General features: G+C 48.2%; 1 protein-coding gene across 1 annotated transcript in view; it reads left to right on the top strand.

The window, feature by feature from the left end:
• The first annotated feature begins 4,240 nt into the window (after positions 1 to 4,240).
• TLL2 (tolloid like 2) overlaps positions 4,241 to 20,763 on the top strand; it is a 100,476-nt gene continuing 83,953 nt past the window's right edge. The window contains exon 1 of the mRNA XM_008144118.3: positions 4,241 to 4,421. Coding sequence (XP_008142340.2) covers positions 4,241 to 4,421 — 181 coding nt within the window. The remainder of the gene's footprint in view (positions 4,422 to 20,763) is intronic.

Here is a 20,763-nt window from a genome sequence, read left to right as displayed (position 1 = left end):
ACATGAAGGATTTAAGATTTTATTTTTCCCAACTTTGTATTTTGAAAAGAAAAAGTACAGAAAGTTGAAAGAACATTACAATGAATAAGGGTTGTCTTTTTAAAAAATGATTTTTCTTTTATGATCATTTTTTGACATCTTTTCCATACAAGCTCCGACTCCTACACGGAAACCCCACACTCCCCCATGCCTGTCATTCTCCTGTCTGATAATATATTGCATTTGTCTAGTACTTATTTTCACAAAGGAGTTTCAGATATGTTTCCTTACGACTATCCTGTGGAGCTGATAGGGTAGACACCTACATTTTATGGAAGCCGTGAAAGGGTCTCTTATTTTTAGCCCAGAAGTTATCAGGATTAGGGTCCTATTGCTGTAATCATAGAATGGATGTCACCTCCCCAGCTTGTGGAACAGATAACATGTGTAGAGTTCACACTGAAAATGAGTGTTCTATATCGATGGAAGGGATTCTCTTTATTGTACTACATCAAAATCAGTGGCTAATTTCTCCTGGTGTTTTTGTACTTTTATTCTAAACATTATATTTTTAAAATGTATTTTTACTGATTTCAGAGAGGAAGAAAGAGTGAGAGATAGAAACACCAATAATGAGAGAGAACCATTGATTGGCTACCTCCTGCACGCCCCTACTGGGGATGCAACCCGGGCACGTGCCCTGACTGAGAACTGAATGAGTGACCTGCTGGTTCATAGTTCGACGCTCAACCATTGAGCCATGCCGGGTGGACTATACTTTTTTTCATCTCCAGTCTTAACTAATTATTTAAATTGTTGTCAACTCTGTTTTTTTCCTCCCCCTGATTTTATTAGCTACCTCAGTCAACACCTGTACTTGATAATTACTATTGCTAAATAGTTTAAGTTGGTACAAATTTGGATTACTTTTGATCTCTTTAGTGAACACTTTTAATCTGGTTGTAAAACTAGGGGAATAAGGGATCTGTTATACAACCAGCTTCTAGATTTCAACGTGAGAACTTTTATTGAATGGTTAATTTACAATTTAACATTAGAAAAGGGGGGCGGAATAAGCCTTTGGGATATGTGGAGTCCATCAATGGTAATGTAGTCTACACATGTATTTGTACTTATTTTCAAAGGTTTAAGTTGTTAAGGTAATAGGAATTCCAAACTTAAAAAAATGGAGGAGGTGGTTGTAGGGAGAAGTTGATGTAACTTATTTTACCTGGCCAATGTTATGGTTATTCTTAGTGGTTCAGTCTAAGCCACTAAGATTATGGGACTTAACCTTGAAGATCATTGAAGGGAGTGAAGGGTCTAGAGAATGATACAATGCAAGCTGGTTCCCAGTTGGAGTTGGTCAGTCAGGTCTGCAGCAGGTTATATGCCAGAAGGGTCGGACAGACATAAATAGGTACGTGTTGTAAGTGTGGTAGCTGCTTTAATAGACGTTGGCATGATGATGCAAGCTGTGTGGTTGTCAAGTTGTCCTCAGCAGAGAGATGCAAAGCAGCAAGGCCTTATGAGGATCACTGCAAGGTGGTTAATGCAATAAGGTGGCAAAAGCCAAGGCTGGAGTAGGGAAAGGAAGGCCTGATGTTTAATGGAGGGCCTGGTGTGCCACCCTGAGGAGCTCAGATAGAGGCTGCTAAACACTGTTAACTATGAAATAGTTTTCATTACCTCCTCCGAAGAACTCAAAAGTACCTTCTCAGCGGTCAGTAATGTGACAGCAGATGAGTACCCATCTCTTCTGGAGCTCTGTTCCCTGCCTTGGAGGAGGAGATGATGTGCAGTGGCCCGGAAAGCAAAATGAGGAGAAGGTGGCCTATGTGTAGTCGTTCAGGAGATCAGAACGTGGTAGATGTGGAGGGCTTTGAGCTGCTGCAAAGAAATGGGCCGCTCTGGGTATAAGGTATAGATGGAATGAGTTGGGTGGAGGACAGACATCTGACTAAACGGGGAAAAGCTTACTGGTATAGCCACTTGCAGATTTTCTGCACAATTATGAGCAATGGGGGAGGAGGCCCACAAATACGAACTTATTAATGGAACAGAGTTGGGCATCTTTAGATCATGAAGCCTTTTATTTTAAACTTACCTCTAGTTTTCTCATGGGGTTTAAATGAAAGAAAAATTTATTTTAAACATATACAAAATGTTGCGTGAAATGAGGAACTATAGAAATGAAAAGAGATTAATCATCCCTTTTCAACTGTTCCTATCTAACCTATGATCCAGATATTTTGTTGATGTTGGTTGATAGCAAAAGTAGCATCTAAACAGGGCTTCTGACATAACACTGCAGCTGGGTCACCCAGTAGCACCACTGTCTTCAAAATTTTTGGACAAAGTGCTGGTGCGAAGACCTAGCAACTGCTCACCAGGTGGGGATTAGAAGCAATAAAAGCTTACAACCTCGGTGGTTGCACAAGAGGTCTCCTGGAATGTCTGTTTTCCAGAGGAGTTCCCTGCTAATGAAGCCAGTTGGCTGTTTGCCTAGTGCCATCTGGAGACCTGGGAGTGTCAGAGAAGTTTGTTGGGCCTTTTAGATGTTGACAGTGGACTTGTCTACTGACAGGTGGTGACCTTCACTGGGTTGGAGGCAGAGAACTATGGCGTTGGGTTTGACTCCTTCCAGCCTTCAGGCAGAAATGCCATTCAACCCCCTCCCACACCTATCGCCCGTTTAATGGCCACTTGGTCTTTCCTGCCATTTGGTGGCATCTGTTCCCCCCAAATTCCTTCCGCCTGTCAGTTCCTAGCCAGATCTTGCCCAATCTAGCTCCATCCAGTATGTGCTTACTTGATGAACACTGATAGCATGAAGCAGGGCCACTTGTATTTCTAAGGGCCAGGACAAAATATCCCATAGCACCCTTCCAGTGGTTAGCTTAACCCTTCACTGGTTTGAAGGACTTGTTATCCTGGCTATTAGAGGAGAAGGAGATGATCATAATGCAGGAAACCTGGAGTCCTGTGTAAAGCCAAGCTTTGGGCTCCCTGTCGACTATTTTGTCATCAGAGGCTGCGAAACCGTGTGAAAACCCAAAAGGGAAATTCAGTCTATTTTTCTGCTTACAGTTTAAATGAAAAAAGATTGTTCTGGGCGTGATGCTGAAAATCTGTACACATTTGGTGTGTTTTACTTCTTGATTAGGGCAATTTTGCTTGCATAAAAGGTCTTTGAAAAGCCTCATGGTAATAATACTTTTTACATCTATAAATCAAAATAGCTCAGTTCTGACAATTTTTAAATTTAAGGAACAACATAGGAGTGGGTTTCAAATATCTCTTGATTATTCTAAATTATTTGGGCATATGTTTTTAATTGGCAAAAAAAAACAGACTTTAGAAATTGGTCATTTTTATTCCATCAAGTTAATGCTGAATGGCTTATTTAATAAAGCATGTCTGTAATTTAACACAAATAGCACCGTATAGCTGTTCATTTGTCAATCTTTTTGCCTGTATGAAGCATCTTAGGCTGTTTTATTAAAGGATAGGGTCACTTAGAGGGGAAATCAGTCATTTTAAATTATTCTTCCCCAAGCCCCTAGGTCAGGTGGGTGCTGCAAAAAGCACCCCTTCATGGGTGAGATGGAAATCCTCTTATTTTTTTCTGCACTGAAAGCGACTCGAGAGAAGACTGACTTCATCCCTGCAGAGGAACGACTGTCTGAGAGCAGTCGGTAGGGAAACGGACAGCTCTAGCCACTGCTGCATGCCTTCGCCCACGTGTGCACTGGGGAGTTGTAAAGTGAGTTAGCGAATCAAACGCGGCGGCAAGTCCAGGCTTGGTCTTCAGGAGCCGCGTTCTCCGGTGGGAGCACCAGGGACCCAGGTCCTTGCCTTCAGCATCTTCCTCCGAAGTTGCGGAGGTGCCGGGAAGAGGAGGGGCTTCGCCTCGGGCGTCCGAGTGATTGGCTGCCCGGGGCCCCTGGCGAGGGCTGTGCGGTCCAGCCCGGGCGGAGAGGGGCGGAGCGGCCACTGTTCCAACCACAGCCACCACCGCCACAGTCGCCCGCCGCCGCAGCCTCGGCCGCCGGGCAAAGTATCTCCGGGCGGCGGCTTCCTTGGGTCCCCGACGAGGACTGGGGCGCCACGTTCCGTTCGCTCCGCGCCGAGCCATGCCGGGCACGCGCGCGTAACCACCGAGCCCGGCAGCCGCCGACCCGACCCTGTGGACCGTCCTCGCCTCAGTCCAGCTTTCCGCGCACGCACCTCCCTGGGTCTCCGCCGGTCCCTCGCGACCATGCCCCGGGCGACTGCTCTCGGGGCCCTTGGGCCGCTGCTGCTGCTGCTGCTGCCGCCGCTGCCCCGCGACGCCGAGGGCCTGGGGGGGCGCTCGGACGCAGCCTCGGACTACTCGGCGCTGGAGGGCGCGGAGGGCGCGGAGCAGCAGCTGGAACATTACCACGACCCGTGCAAAGCCGGTAGGTGCCGCAGGCTGCGGGCAAGTCCAGCAGAAGTTTGCCTTTGAAATGCAAATGCGGTGGTGGGCCAGCCTGCACTGCCGTCTGTGGGGCGGGTCTGCCCTCCCCTCCCTCCCCCTCCCCTCCCCCGAGGTCCCCCGGGCTCCCCTGGAAAACAATGCCCCAGAGGGATGGCTGCGATGCCACTCGCACCGGGACGTCCGGGCCCCCGGTTTGCGGTGCGCTCGGGGTGGCGGCCGCGGGAGCGTTTCCGAGGCGAATCGGGGGGCTCCGGGCGGGTGCCTGAGGCCGACAGGGCGCTCGGGGCTGGGGCGGGCGCCCGCGCCGCCTGACAGCCAGGTGGTCCGCGCGGGCCACCGCCGGGCGCGCGCGGCCGGAGCGGAGCGGAGCGGCGGGGCTGGGTGCGGCGTTCCCGGGCTCGGATGCAGTCGCCGGCTCCGATTGCACCGCATTTGTAAGTTTCGCGCAAAGTTTCCCTACATCTTGTGGTTAGTCCTGGGAAGAGAATGTTTAGAAACCGGAGAGCTTCAGGGCAGGCAAAGGGACGGGGTAGCTGAGGGAGAGTGTGCAGGACTCGGGCTGCCGCACACGTCCCTGTGGCCCCTCAGCGTGGTCCCGGCTGGGGGTCGCCCCGCGTGGGGAGAGATGGAAGCGGGCAGGTGCCGTAATCCCGTCAGGAAGCGGGGCCCCGGGGCGCACGGAGCCTTCTGGCGCAGACCGCGGCGGGGGCAACGCCGCTCCCGCTTCCCACGAGCCACCAACCGGCTCGGGTATCCCAAGGGGCGCGGCTTTCAAGCTGGACTTGTGGAAAGGACAGTCCCAGCAGCGCCCACGCACATTCTCCAAAGAACCTATGGATCTGAGGCAGTTCCCAGCTGGGACAGGGGGTATTCACGTGCCCGGTAGAGGATGGGCCCGGAGGCCCAGGAGAGGGGTGTTTACCTCTAGGCATGGGGCGGCCTGCAGCAGTGAGCCCACAGAGGAAAGAGGCTGTCTTCACCTGCAGAAGGGCAGGTGCCATGGGCCAGTGGCCCAGTTCTTCACTCCCCGAAGACTTCGAGTAAACTCAGTTCTCTTATCTCTAAACTGGGGACAGTAGCCCTGCCGGTGTGGCTCAGTGGTTGAACATCTATCTGTCCCTGAGCCAAGAAGTCACAAGTTCGATTCCTGGTCAGGGCTCACGCTCGGGTGGGCTCGATCCCCAGTAGAGGGCATGCAGGAGGCAGCCAATGAATCTCTCATTGCTGTTTCTCTCTATCCCTCTCCTTTCCTCTCTCTCCAGAAAAGAAAAAAAAAAATCAATAAACTGGGAACAGTAATTATAGGCGGACTCAGATGATTTATGGGGAAATTCTCTGCAAATGGAATAATGATGTTGGCCCTGCAATTATTTGTGTTGCTACTGCAGTGGTTGTGGGCTGAGCCGGCGTAGGGCAGGTCAGAATTAGGTGAAATCTGGAAAAGATCAGGTTACTAGGAGGCTGGAGGACCTAGGGGGTTGTGAGACCTGAGAATCTTTTGAAAGTTGAAGATCAAACCAGGCTTAAGGGGCTTGCTCTTATAGTGTAGGAAGATTCCTCCAGAATACCCACCTATTGCTGTACCTTGCAGGGCTTCTGAGTGGGAAAGGTGGGCAGAAGAGTTGGTCCCAGGGTAATTTGAGAGACTTATCAACCGGTAGCATGGCCCTGTCTGAGGTATCTCAGTCCATCACAGGTCTCGGGAGCACTGTAGGAATGGTGGTCTTGAGAAGAGGGAAACTGAGGCTGCAACAACGGGATGGGGGTTAAAGAGGGTGGATCAACTTTCACCTGCACCTGTCAGATCCTTGACTTGAATGAATGTGAGCTGGGGGCTGTAGGAGGCAGCGTGGGCAGCTGGAGTCTGGGCTGGGGAAGTGATCAACTTGTTGAGGAATGTATTGGGCACCTCTGTTATGCGGGGTGCTGCAAGTCCAGGTGATGGAGGCATAGGTCTGTCTGGGAGAGCTCCCAGCTCCTGGTGTCAGCCTTGAGGAATAACCCTGAGGTAGGTTTGCCTGTTGGGCCTCATTTTTCTCCAGGAATTTTGGAGGAAATGCTGGATGACCAGGATGTGCATGCTTTGTGACTCTTCACAGACAGATGGGATGGATGGGCAAGGCTGGAAAGCAGAGGGCGGATGGTTCTGTCAGCTCCATCCATCCTCCATAGCCATCTTTGATCCTCCCAAATGGCTGGCCTCTCCCTGGGCTATGCTGATGCTAAGAGTGGCCAGAAGAGGGCGACGGCGAGGGAGATCTGGGGAAAAGGCCACATCTCACTCTGCCGCTGGTTCTGGAAATTCCCTGGTCTGGGGAACAGCCTTCTGGAAGTACAACAGGCAGCTCACCAGCGCACATTATGAGAACACAGAGCAGGTGTTCACAAGTACTTCTTGAATTCTTGTTGAAATACTATAGAGGAATTTGAATTTTTGTAATAAATGAACAATTGATTTCATGCAGTGTAGTTAGTTAGGGATTCTTGAATTCAGACCTGATAATTATTGGTAAACAGGGTCTCAAAAATAAGTGAAGGGTGAATTTTATGGTATGTGACTGATAACTCAATAAAGATTAAAAAAAAAAAAGTAAGTGAAGATGAGGATGGGTCAGGACAGTTTTGGGGGAAGGAAACACACAGACGTCCCAGCTCTGGCCTAGACTCACATTGGGGTGGTAGTATCTGGAGAGGGGGGCCAGGAAAGGAAACACATTGGCCCCTTTTGGATGAGGGGCTGAGTAATAGCCAGAGCAACACCCCATTGACCTCTGACCCAGTCCTGGGGGTAGACAAGCAACCTTGAAGGTTCCATTTGCATTTGAAGAACCTGAGCTTCGTGCCAAGACCTGCCTGACATCGATGCTCCTTTGACTTCAGAGGCCACATCAGTAGTCAGAGCTCAAGTTCTGCAGACAGAAAAGTCCTCAGTGGTATCATCCAAGGTAGGTCCCCACTCTGACATCAGCAGAACCCATTTTTTTCTTCTTTCTCCTGCCCAGTCCTGTGTGTTGGGAGAGTGTCCTTTAATCCTCTGTCCAGCACGGTGAGAGGAGATGAGAGGAGGGATGTGGCAGTAGCTGGACCACAGAGCCATCCACAGCAGCTCCGGATGTGCTGGCTCCTTGGATGTGCACGGTCCTGCCCCAGGTGCTGGGGATCTAAGTGCCAACCAGACCTCAGCCCTATCCCTGGGAGCTTCCAGCTCAGGGCGTGGCATTTTCAGCAGGAAAATGCTCCTGATGGCAGCTGAGTGTAGACAGGTCAGCAGGTTGTCTCATTCAGCGCCTCCTCTGGTCAGTTCTGGGCCTTCCGCTGATCACTGCTTTCAGTCATTTTCATGGAATTCCCTGTCTTGGGCCATGGATGTTGTTTGAGCACCTGGCTCCTCCTCAGTCCATTTTTTTTTTTTTTTTTGCACTCAAGCTTTGGAGTCAGGCTGACTTAGGTTTCCTTCTCGGCTGTCACTTACCAGCTGTTAGACCTTGAACAATCCTTCATTCTTAAAGCCTCAGTTTCCTGTAATGTGGTTAATAGAAACTCCTACTTCTCAGGCTTGTTGTTCTATGAAAGGCTCTTGATACGGTGCTAAACACTCACTAACTATGTAAAAAGTGTGCAGTTTAAATTGAATCCTGTGCACACTACCACTTGCTATTCCTGTGAGAGAGCCCAGGGGCTAACTGGGCGAACTCTGGAGGCAAACTGCCCAGGTTCACATCCTGGCTGAGCCACTTGATGGCTGTGGGATCTGCTTACGCTTTCTGGATCTCAGTTTCCTCATCTGTAAAATGTGTCTACTAATATCTGCCACAGGGAGCTATGATGAAGATTAAATGAGTGAATATAGACAAAACACTTAAGTAGTGCCTGGAACATGGTAAGAAGTCAGTAAATAATATCATTTTTTATTATTATCATCCCATACAAATCCAACAAAGTTTCTAAGTGGCAGGCAACCAAGTATCTGAACAACTGAAGGCCTGTAATGCCAGGGCAGATAGCTCCTCTATATCCAGAGACTGTGGTCTGAAACCCAAGCTCTCTGCATCTGCCATGACTCTCACTGGCCTTGAGGTTAGGCTGTGGTGGCAGGTTCCATGTCCTGCAAGCCAGCCAGGTGTCTGGGCCCCACCTGAGAAGCCAGCCCCTAACTGCAGCAGGTTCTCAAATAATGTCGCTTTGTTTAACGTCGTTTTGTTATAAAATGTTCATGAGATGCTGTAGGAACTATCAAGGATATTAAGTGAGGACTTACTGTATTTGGTTTTTATTTTTTAATTCATTCGTCTATTTTCTGAGGACTTACTGTATTTGGAGATGTGTGAATGGTGTTGGGCGGGGGCCTTCATTCAGCCAATGGCTCCTCCCAGCTGCTCCCCTTTCCTATGGCCTCCAGATTCCAAACAGCTAAGGTGTGACCCGGATTGGGGCCCGCTCCACATTTGATGGAGGGCCCATTCTTTTGCCACAGAGACCCAGCCAAGCAATCGGAATAGACGCTATAACGTCATTGGTCCCCAAACCTTTCCTTCTCAACCCTCAACATATTTTCCAAGAGGAAGAACAAGATATGAAACATGAATCCTCATGTATCTCTACCTTTTTACCTGGTTACAGCTTTGCCTTAGAGAGCTTTGGGCGACACCTGATGGTTTACAAAGCCCTTTTCCTTCTATTCCCTCCTTTGGTCTCTCAGCCAGGAGACGGTCTGGGCTCCTGTGATTCTGTGGGCATTGCAGGACGGTGGTCTGTGTGCTTGCAGAGGGGAGAGGCTGGACTGGGACCCGTAAAGGACATTGAACTTGTACATGGCAGAACAAACTCCTCAAATCTCTGTTCTCCCTCTGAGCACATGGCCTCTCCAACCCTGGAACCACTCCCCTTCTCCTGGCTCCTTCCGCACACAGTACATGCATCTGCATGCTGCCCCAGGCGGAGGGCATGTTTGTGCAATTCTTCCCCAGAGCACCATCACCCAACCTTCTCCCTACCTTTGTCTGGCCTTCATAGTGCTCTTAGTCCCATTGCATAGGGAAGAACAAATGAATAATTCAAGATGTCATCATGCACCTGTACCCCCTCTCTGTTTCTCCATCCCTTTTTCAGAAGGCCTGGGGCAGTGCATGGATGTCAGGTCTGTTGAGGATGGTGGGTCCAGCCGTCTCCCAGAGGAAGAAATCTTATATGGCCAATGTTTCCCAAGGGGTCCCTGGGTGGGTGGCAACCTGGGAGATAGAAGCAATAAAACATCCTGCTTAAGAGACGGTTTTTGGCATCAGGCAGCCTGAGGCATGAAGCCTGTCTATCCTCACTGCCTGTGTGGTTTTGACTAAGTTTCTTAGCTTCTTTGCCTCAGTTCCCTCATCTGGAATATGGGAACGATATTAAAACCCATCTAATAGATTTGTTTGGGGATGAATTGGGGCAGTGAACATGAAGTGTTTAGCAAGTGGCCATTAATTCTTACTTCTTCTCCTTGCCAGTATTATTATTTAGTCCTATTATTGTTCCCCGTTTAAGAATTTCCCTATATGTGGCAATCTCTCAGGGGCCTGTGTGTGCTTATCTCTCCCTTTCAGGGCTGCAGAGAGTTCTCTTGGGATCCATAGCTTGTGGCAAGTGATAATTTATTGCTCCACCGCTTGTTCGCTCTCATCCATGTAGCAGGGAGAGGATGACAGATAAACCAAATGCATATATATAAGCAGGTTTCTCATGGTATCCTCTTAGCCCGCTCATAATACAGTTCTGCCTGGATGCATACATAGCAACAGGAACGGAGCTTCCCTGCTGATTGGTTACAGACCTAGCTGTGATCACGCCATCCTCTAGCTACGTCTGTCAGTTAATAATACATACTCTCAAGCTCGCCTGCACGAGCACTTGAGTTTTGATGTTCACCCCCGAGTCTTTGCCTGCTCCACCAGCTGGGCCACTTATCTCCCAGCTCATCCTGCAGTTTGCACCGAGCTTCCTCCCCTGCCTCCCACCTGGGTTACTGGCCTCGAATTGATGTGAGTCTTGCGGGAGCCAGTTTCCCACAGGAGCGGGCCGCCTTCCTCCTTAACTCTTTTTCGTGTCCCTGGGTCAGTTCCTCTTCCCGCTGAACTGGCGCTAGTTTCCCTGCCCTTCTCCTGGGCTCAGAGTCTGCGGTGGCTCATTGAGGGCTGGGCTCCATGGGGAGGTACCAGGTGGTACCGGAGAAACCCAACAGAAACCCAACCACCATCCTGGACACCTGTCTCTCCCTCCCCGTCTCATGCAATCCAATCCAGGTCCTGCCTATTCTGCTTCCAAAATTGAGCCAATCCACGTCTCTCTATCTTCACTGCCACTGTTTGATCTAGGTCCCTACCAGCTCTTTTAATAGGTTTTTATTGATTTTTAGAGAGAGAAGAAGGAAGAGATAGAAATATCGATCTGCTGCCTCCTGCATGCCCCCTACTGAGGGTCGAGCCCACAATCCAGCATGTGTCCTGACTGGGAATCGAACCAGTGACCTCTTGGTTCATGGGTTAATGCTCAACCACTGAGCCACACCAGCCGGGTCCCCACTAGCCCTTATTTGGGCTACTACAACTCCTCTTGCCTCCTGCAGTCTGTTTTCCAATTTTAGTGTATGTGCTGCCAAAGCGAGCACTGCAGTCTGTTTTCTATGTTGCAGGCAGAGGGGTCTTTTTGAGACTAACTTCTGATCATGTTTGCAAAATCCAACCTGCTTAGGACCCAGTAACGACTTCCCATTGCTCTTGGGATGAGAGTAACAGCCAACCCTGTCCCTCCTGTCCATCCAGCCTCCTCCCCTTACCCACCACGCTCCATCTCCCACAGGTTCTCCCCCCTGCCTGGAAAGGCCTCCGGACTGTCGCCCTGGTGACCTCCAGCTCATCCTCCAGGACTCGGCTTTCATGTCCTTTCCCCCTGAGGCCTGCCCGAGCCTTGATTTTAATCAGGTCCCTTCTCTTAAATCTCTCATCACGTCTGTCTCCCTGACTGGCATTTTTTACAGTCCATCACGGGTTCAGCCCCCTGGTGTGATTACTTGCTCAATGTCTGTCACCACATTAGATAACGAGCTCCAAGGGGAGGAAACTAGACTCATGTGGGTTCCCAGTCACCAGCACAGTACCTGGCACATGGGGGTGCTCAGCTACTATTTGTCAAGTGAAAACATGAGATCACATGGGATTCAGAAAAGGTAGCAATCACCGTAAGGCAATCAAGGAAGGCTTCCTGGTGAGGAGGCTGGTAAACCCTGAGCTCCTCCTGGACGAGTGGATGGGATGTGGAGAAGGTGGGATGCAGGCATTTCAGGTAGAAGAAACAGTGTGAGTCAAAGTGAAGCAGCAGGAGTAGCTGTGATGTGTCTGGAGCTGGAGGTTTACCTTGGTTTACTCTGCAGAGTAGTATTGACATGATTGAAAGAGGCTTGGGCCCAGCCGTCATGACTCATTGACGGTTGAGCATTGACCTATGAACAGGTCATGGTTTGATTCCCTGTCAGGGCACATGTCTGGGTTGGGGGCTCAATCCCCAGTGTGGGGCATGCAGGAGGCAGCCAATCAATGATTCTCTCTCTCTCTCCCTTCCTCTCTGAAATCAATAAAAATATATTTTTAAAAAAGAAAAAAAAGAAATCCCCAGTGTGGGGCATGCAGGAGGCAGCCAATCAATGATTCTCTCTCTCTCTCCCCTTCCTCTCTGAAATCAATAAAAATATATTTTTAAAAAAGAAAAAAAAAGAAAGAGGCTTGGTATAGGCCAGTGTAGCTCAGTGGTTGAGCATTGACCTATGAACTAGGAGGTCACCTTTCCATTCCCATCAGGCCACATGTCTGAGTTGTAGGCTCGATTCCCAGTAGAGGCATGCAAGAGGCAGCCAGTCAAGATTCTCTCTCATCATTAATATTTCTATTTCTCTCTCTCTCTCTCCCTCCCTCTTCCTCCCCCTGAAATCAATAAAAACATTTTTTTAAAGAGGCTTGATATACTGCATATTTGAACCATCCCTTAAGAAATATTGATGGGCCGAAACCGGTTTGGCTCAGTGGATGGAGCGTCGGTCTGCTGACTGAAAGGTCCCAGGTTCGATTCCGGTCAAGGGCATGTACATTGGTTGCGGGCACATCCCCGGTAGGGGGTGTGCAGGAGGCAGCTGGTCGATGTTTCTCTCTCATTAATCTCAGCTCTCTGTCCCTCTCCCTTCCTCTCTGTAAAAAATCAATAAAATATATTAAAAAAAAAGAAATATTGATGGTCTTTGAGCAGAGGACTGTCATAATGAAGACCTATGATGCTTAGGATTTGTAGAGGCAGGAAGTAGGAAGACTACCAGGAGTTCTAGGCCTGGGAGCATGAGGACCAGACTTGGGCTATGGCCTTGAGAATAGAAGGGAAGGGAAGGTGGGAGAGAAACCCCAGGCTGAGCTGTGTCGCAAAGTCATCTTTGAAACACAAATGAGTTAGTTCATTAAGACATACTCAGGAAGCATTGGGGTGCCCTTGAGATGGGCAGAAAAGGGAGATTATTTTTTTAACATATAACTTTTTTTAAACTACACAGCTAAGACACACCCACTGGAGAACAGTTAGAAAACACAGAGAGCAAGCGTAAAAATGTCTAGTAATTCCATTGCCTGGAATAATTGTTAACATTTTGTTATGCATGTTTCTATTTTTAAAAATGCTGTATATACCACTTTGAACCTGCTTGTATTCCTTTCTCTTAGTACTATGAACCTCTCTCTATGACGATAAAGATGCTTATGTAATAAATGTACATATATGACATCAATATTAGTAAAATGGTTTTGTACACCATTGTATAGAGGCACCATAATTTATGTAATCAATCCCCTGTTGTTGGACATATCCCCTCCACAATCTTATCCTTTTGCTTTTATAAATAACTAGAGGCCCAGTGCATGAAAATTCATGCACTGGAGGGGGGTCCCTCAGCCTGCCCTGCCCCCTCTCACAGTCTGGGAGCCCTCAGGGGCGGGAGGTGACCCAGCGATCAGGGGAAGGCGACACCCCATCACACCTCTGTTGCTGCCACTGCCAGCAGCACAAGCCTTGGCCGGCCCTGGTTACCTGAGCCTTGGGCAGCCCTGGGTGACTGGGCAGCTGCCATTTGAGGCTTGCCTGTGTCTTGGGCCGGCCCTAGGCGGCTGGGGGGCTGAGAGGACTGGGGGATTCCAGAGGCAGGCACAAGGAGCAGCTGGGCCCGCCTGGGGGTGGGCCCGGCCTTGCCATGTGCTTGCTGCCCCAGTGGGGCTGAGGGTACTGGGCGCTGCCATCTTGTGGCTGTGGGCGCTGCCACCTTTGAGGGTGTTACAGTCAATTAGCATATTCCCTCCTTATTGGCTGTGGGCGCCGCCATCTTTGAGGGCGGGGCAGTCAATTAGCATGTTCCCTCCTTATTGGCTGTGGGCACCACCATCTTTGTGACAGCGTGAGGGTCAATTAGCATATTCCCTCTTTATTAGATAGGATGATGCTGAAGTCATTCTTATTGCTAGATTTTTATGTATTTTAAATTATTTCTTTAGAAAAATTTTCTACTGTTGACCTATGAACTAGGAGGTCACCTATACACAGAACTGCTGGGTCAAAAGTATAGATGCTTTTAGGACTTTTGATTCTTCTTTTTAAAGTTTCCTTTAAATATTTTTTTTATTCTTTTGCACGCCCATTAAGATTAACATTTTGTATTCTAGTTTTAAAAGTCTTTGCTGGTTGGAGACAGACTCATAGATAGAGAGGAGGCAGACAGCTCTGGTGGTGGGAGGGGTGTTGGGGGGATGGAAGGACTGAGCAACTAAGCAAAAAAGAGAGAGAGAAGGAGGGAGGGAGGTTGGGAGAGAGAGATAGGTAGATAGATAGATCGATAGAGAGCGAGAGAGAGAGAACTCATGGACATGAACAACAGTGTGGTGATTCTGGGGCCGGGGAGGCGGGGTGGAGGTGGAAGAGGATATAGAGGGGATAAATGGTGATGGGAAAAATAAAATAAAATTTTTAAAAAAGCAAAAAAGTCTTTGTTGGTTTAATAAGAGAAAAATATTTTGCTATTTCTTTAATTCACATTTATATTGTAATTGTATGTCTTTTTCAAATGATTTTAAACTTTAAAAAATATGTTTTGACCATTTGCATTTCTTTTGATGTGCTCATTTCCTATTATGTGCTGTCCTCCTGCCCTTTCTGTTCATGCTCTTTTGTTTTCCAATTAGATGTTCATTTGTTAAAATGTTTGTAGGGAACTCTTAAATATTAAGGACTTCAACTTTTTACCTGTCATATGTGTCATTTTGTCACAAATGCATTTCGGAGAGATTTTGGAAAAGGAGAACGCTTCTTTAGTACCACACTATTCACTTTTCCCTGGAGACCATTGCATGGCTGTGCCAGTTAAGCTGAGGTTAAATTGCTAGTAATGGACCCAAGCTAATGGGCTGTGTCCTTTAGAGTCCAGTTGGGAGACTGAAACCACATCAGTAATTTAAAATTTTAATATAAAGGGTTATTAACTAGCAAAAAGGGATTGATTACTAAAGGAGGTAGGCAAACTGTAAAGACAACAGAAATAGCAGCTTTAGGGAGCAACTACTAGGGAAGGAATAAACATGGAAGAGCCGCCCCTCCCTCCCCCGCCCAAGTGGGCTGAAATTCTAACTTCATAGGAGAAGGTGTGGCTGTGGCCCACTGGAGGTTGGAGACGTTCGCAGAGATGCTGCAGGAAAAGGCTGATGAGCCAGGAATTGCCCATTGGACTATTGGCAAAACTTTGAAGGGTGGGCACCAGTGAGTTTCCTGAACACCAGCAGAACCAGTAAGAGAAGCCCCTTCCTCTTACAGTACCCTCTCTCTAGTGCCCTCTACTGGCAGAGCAAAGGAGAAATGTTTCTAGGGTCCAGCTCCAGCATTGCAAAGCATGACTAAGAAGAGTAGATTTAGAGCTGAGAGGCAATAGCTGGAACACTGGCTTAGAAAAGCTAGAATTTTCTTCCTCACATTGGTCCAGAGGCAGTGGAGGCCCAATAAGGTAGTTCCGCTCCAGAAGATCCAATCTCCTTCAGGGACCCAAGGTTGAGACCTTGTCTTCATGGTCCAAGATGGTAATCAGAGCTTAAACCAGTGATGGGCAACCTTTTGAGCTTGGTGTGTCAAACTTCGCCAAAAAGCTGAGCATAACTCGGGTAGTGTGTCACTTTGAGGAAAAAACTAACTCCAAGACTCTAGTCGCAAATGTTTCATCCTCAGGAGCAGCAAATGTTTCATCCTTGGCATGCGGCCGCGTGTCATCAGAAATGGCTACGCGTGTCAGTGCTGACACGCGTGTCATAGGTTCGCCATCACTGGCTTAAACCATCACAAACACCGTCTATACATAGAAGGCATGGAAAAGAAAAGGGGGCAAAGAGTATGTGAGAAGTTGTTTCCCAGGAAATGCCATTTGTCACTTCAGCTTTCATCTTATTGGCCAGGACTCAGTCACATGGCACAGATAGTTATGTGGGATTCTGGGAAATCTTTCTTCAGGAAGGCCTGGGACTGGAAATCAGAGGTCTTGTTATTTTGGAAGAAGGGCAGAAAGGTATTGGTGGGCAGTATGCAGTCTCTACCACAGTGGACTAAACTTGCTGTATCTTTGCAAAGAAAATTTAGCATAATGGCGATAGGCCCATTATCATTAATTGAATGTTAACGAGATATCCAAAGTAAGATCTTAGAGTAAAATCTTGTGGAATGTTAGCGCTGGAAGAAACCCTTGGGAGTGAGTTTTTTATGTTTCCTGTGAGAACCCTGAGGGCCTGGGAGGGGCAGTTTCTTATCCAAGGTCATGTGGATAGCAGCTGGCCTGGCTGGAGGTAGATCCCAGGTCCTCTTTGCTCTCCACCTGCTATGTCTTTCCACTTTCTGCACTGCTTAGGGTCTCCAGTGGGCCTTAGTCTTCAGAATGAGTCACACAGAATTGCACTGCTGACTGACGGCTCAATGGGAGGTCATTCCACACTGGAGATATTAGGGCTTATGAGATGTGCCTGGGCCTGGAATCAGGCATATACATGCAAAATTAGAGCCCAAGAAGCTTCTGGCCTTCAGGACCTAAACTGTACCCTTCTCTCCAGTACTGAGCAGCGGCCATGTGAGCTCAGGCTGTGGGAATGCAGCAGGTGTGAGAGAGCAATGAGTCATATTCTGCTGGAATTAAGCAGTGAAAAGTGTCATCTTAGGCCAAAGTAGCCATTCACTTTACCCGTCTGAATCCCATCTTTCTATTTAGCTATGAAAATAATGGGAGAATTTTCTTAGAACGGCTATTGGAGCCAGGGTCCCAGCAGGAAGCAGACTTTACCCCAGATGTTTCACATGAAGAAACTGTAAGGAAGGGACTCCTTACAGAGGCAGGGTTACGGGAACAGACTAGACCAGCAAGCTACCCCTGTGGCTGAAGGGACCGGGGAGGGAGCAGTGTCACAGAAGCTGGAACCTTTCCGGAGGGCAGTGCTAGAGACACAGCACCAAAGCAGGGAAGAATTGCCCGCCTCTCTTTCTCCTCTTCCCTCTGGCCTGCCAGTCTCCTCCAGGTTGACTGCAAGCAGAAGCCCGAGGGAAGTAAGAGGATGCAGTCACAGGCTCAGCCTTCCTGGGCAGAGCGGAACAGAGAGGGTGGAGAGTGAGTATAAAAAGAATAACTTTAATCATAGCATAGGCCTTGCCACACATATTCATTTACATGGATGAAACATGTTTAGTATCATTACAACACACATTAGTAAATGGCCAACGTGTGGCACCTTCGATGCCACTCCTCCGTGCCAATAGCAGACCTGGCTATTGATCATGGCTTTCTTGCCTATGGGGCCAAGAAGTGCTCACAGAAACGTCACCAAGTGAGTGGGGTTGGCACATGAGAGGAAACCTATTTGGAGCTATAAAACTTAAATAGGCTTGCAAGTATGGCCTATTGCTCATGCCAATCTGGTGGATAACCTTTTTTTTTTTTTTCTTTCTGTTAAATTAGCTGAGTAGGTATTTCTTAAGCCAAGGACGTCCTGTTTGGAAGCCAAGCTGTGACACGCTCTGAAATGTGTTGGTGCAGCAATATTGTGATATAGATGAAGAGTCAAGTTGGGAGGCCATATCTGCCTTGAGCAAGGTGGCCACCAGGCAGACCTCCTTGGGTCATCTGTAAAATAGGATGATGCCAGCCAACGTGGAAGTCAGGGCTGGGGGTTCTCTTGAGGTGGAATCAGTTTTCAGGGCCGAGTTGCAATGTCATACCCATCTGTGTGTGGTGCTCTCCTAGGTCCTGATTGATCTCTAGTTTTTCAGGTCCTCTGTGTTTCTGGTGTGTACTCTTGGACCCAAGTTCAGACTTTAAGTGGTTTTGGGTACAACATCCTTAGCTGGAACAAACGGGCAATGTGTTATGGATGTTGCCAGCATGGTGTAGGGCATAGCTGGCATATAGTTCCCAACTCATTTGCCATTCATGTCAATTTGTGCGGGCGCTCAGTAGCCCTGTGTTGAGACAGGTTTGAAGGCTGTGTCCAGGTTCAGTGGACAGCAGGGCCATGATCCCTTAGGGATATCTGCCCTGAAGGACAGGGGTAAGGGGGGCACATGGCTGTTCATCATTACCATCCCTGCTGTAGGGGAAGAACACTGGTTTAGAGTAAGCAGACATGGCTTCTTGGTGTGATATTTTGAACAAGTCCTTTAGCCTTCTTGGACCTCAGTTTCCTCATATGAAAAATAAGGACATTGCTTTGATGACTTTGAAATTCTCTCCATCTTAGAAATCCCATGATTCAAATTAGTTTTTTTTTAAATTCTTCAAGGTAAAACATGCAACAAATCTGTTTGATCCAATTAAAATATTTCCAGCTCCCCACTCCAGTCTGCCCTATGCTTGAGTAATCACGCTATCTATCCCGTGAAGGCCATTTCCCAGGCTGGAGCAGCTGGAGACCTTGGAGACAGAAGGCCTCCCATACTAAACAGATTCTACTCTTTAATCTCAACTGAAAGATCCAGGAGGCATGATTCACATCTCACCCATTTCCTATCCTCTGTCCTCCGCCAGCCTGAACCTCTCCCCTCCTGCTCTACAAACGCGCCTGAATGCGGAGTTCTGAAATTTAGGTTTATGGTTTCAAAGTTCATGGTCCTGAGAATAAACAAAAAAACTATTGTGGTTGCATGGAGCTGTGGACCCCATTAACACCACCCCATGAATATTTATGGCGTGAAACTACAAAAGAACATAGAGGCCATATTGTATTTCCTAGAACTTTCTTTCCATGGGGTCCTTTCTCTGTGGGGTCACTTTAATGTAAGCTTTGCTTATTTAGTTGCACACTTTAAGCCGATTAACTTTTTACTAAAAAAAAAAAAAACCCACCCCTCCCTGTTTGTTTGTACATACACTCCCTTAACAAAGATTCACAGAAAACTGCTTTAAACCTGTTAAATCCCTCTGCTGGAAACTTGAAGTGAACTAAATGTGTCTCTGGGTAGGATTTCCCTGTAACTCTCCAGGCCTCTGGCCCCTCCACCCCACCTCAGCCTGTTTCCTGAGAGGAATTCCAGTGGTTCAAATACTCCATATTTAGTTCCTCCAATAATCTCGGCTTATCTCTAGGTGACTATCTCCTGGAACATTAGTGAGGTCCTTCCTGAGTGGCCTGTTATTGGGGTGGACAAGCAGCAGGCCCTGGGTGGATACTCTGCACATCACTCATAGAAATGGTGGGGAGCTGCAGAGACCTCAGAGACCATGGGCTCCACTGATCTCCAACCTGCAGTGTGGATGAGTTGCCTGGCCACGGGGCGGGGCATGAATGGAACATGCCTATTTCTGGGCCCTGTCCCCAGAGATTCTGATTTCATAAATCTGAGTTGAGGCCTGGGGATCTTCGTATCAGCAGCCTCCTAAGACACTCTAATACAAGTGGTTTGTGGACCGTGCTTGAAAAACACTGCAGCTGTCTCATTGAACGCATGAAGAAAGGGCCAGCAAAGGAAAAGCCGCTGGCCCAGTGTCACACACACCCTCCAAGCTCCCTCTTCCCCAGGACAGGCAATGCCTGTGGTGCCATACTGCTTTAATTGGGCCGTTCAAGTTCCGGCAGCAGCTCTTCCATGCAACATTTGTGATCAGGCCCGTAAGTGCAAAGCTGATTGAAAAATAAAGCGCCTGCAAGCCCAAGTTGTAAGTGTTGAAGTAAAAATCAGGAAATGGCCCAAATGGTGGAGGTGGGATGAGGTGAGATGAATACCTGCTGGAGGTCACTCCCATGGGATAAATCCAGGTCTCTGTTGGTTATGGTGTGAGCCCTCTCTCTTCCTCTCTCTAAAAAAAAAAAAAAAATCAATAAAAAATATTTTTAAGAGATATGATGCAAAATAACCCCCCCCACACACACAAACAAACAAACAAAAAAACCTTATCTTTCTTGTAGTATCATGTCAAACACAGCTAATGGCGACCAAAGCATGAAGTTAGCATTCTGACTTCCAGTGTCTTCACTTAAAGCCATAGCTCATTTAGCTCACCATCTGCCTTCCAAGCTGATGCAGGTAATAGTATTGCCAAATACTTCATCACTGCATAATATAGGTCACTTCCTTCCAGCCTGTAGTAACAGTTTCCTTGACACCCACTGGGTTGCCCAAAGACAATGTATATTTGTTATAGTAGTATACCACTTTTGATAGCAATTTCTGTATTAGTCAGGATGAAGAGGTTATGTTCCAGTAACAAATAGCCCCAATTCTCAGATGCTTATCTCTATAATAAAGAGCCAGGGTGTAACCAACAATCACGACCAAAGGCTGACCAACCAGAAGTCAGCGCTGGGTTGCCATGGCGATCCAGGACTGATTACTGAGGCTGCAGGCCCCGTGACCCAGCAGTGACTGCTGAGGGATCTGCGAATCAGTCCCAGAAAGAGACCTGAAGAGAGAAGCAGGGGCTGATCTGTAGTGTCTGAGGCAGCTTTTGACCAGCACTTGCCTCTCTCTTTCACTCCGAGCCTGGCCAGCAGCCTGGTGTCCATTTCTCTGTAGGCCTCCACCAGGGCTGCTGATCAGCCCCCCTTTTCTGATCAGGCCCTTTTGATAGGCCCAGAGATGCTGACTGGCATAGAAACTGGCCAATCAGAACCAAATCTGGGTCAACTGTGAGGAGCCAATGGCTGCCTAGGAGGTGGAGCTTTTGACGTTGACTGGCATAGAAACTGACCAATCAGAACCAAATTGGCCAGCAGAGGAGGGCAGTTGGGGGCAGATCAGGCCTGCAGGGGAGG

The sequence above is a fragment of the Eptesicus fuscus genome, chromosome 17 (assembly GCF_027574615.1).
Source record: "Eptesicus fuscus isolate TK198812 chromosome 17, DD_ASM_mEF_20220401, whole genome shotgun sequence".
Taxonomy (NCBI): Eukaryota; Metazoa; Chordata; class Mammalia; order Chiroptera; family Vespertilionidae; genus Eptesicus; species Eptesicus fuscus.
Note: the sequence above shows the minus strand (reverse complement) of the source record. Positions and strands in the feature narration are given on the sequence as shown.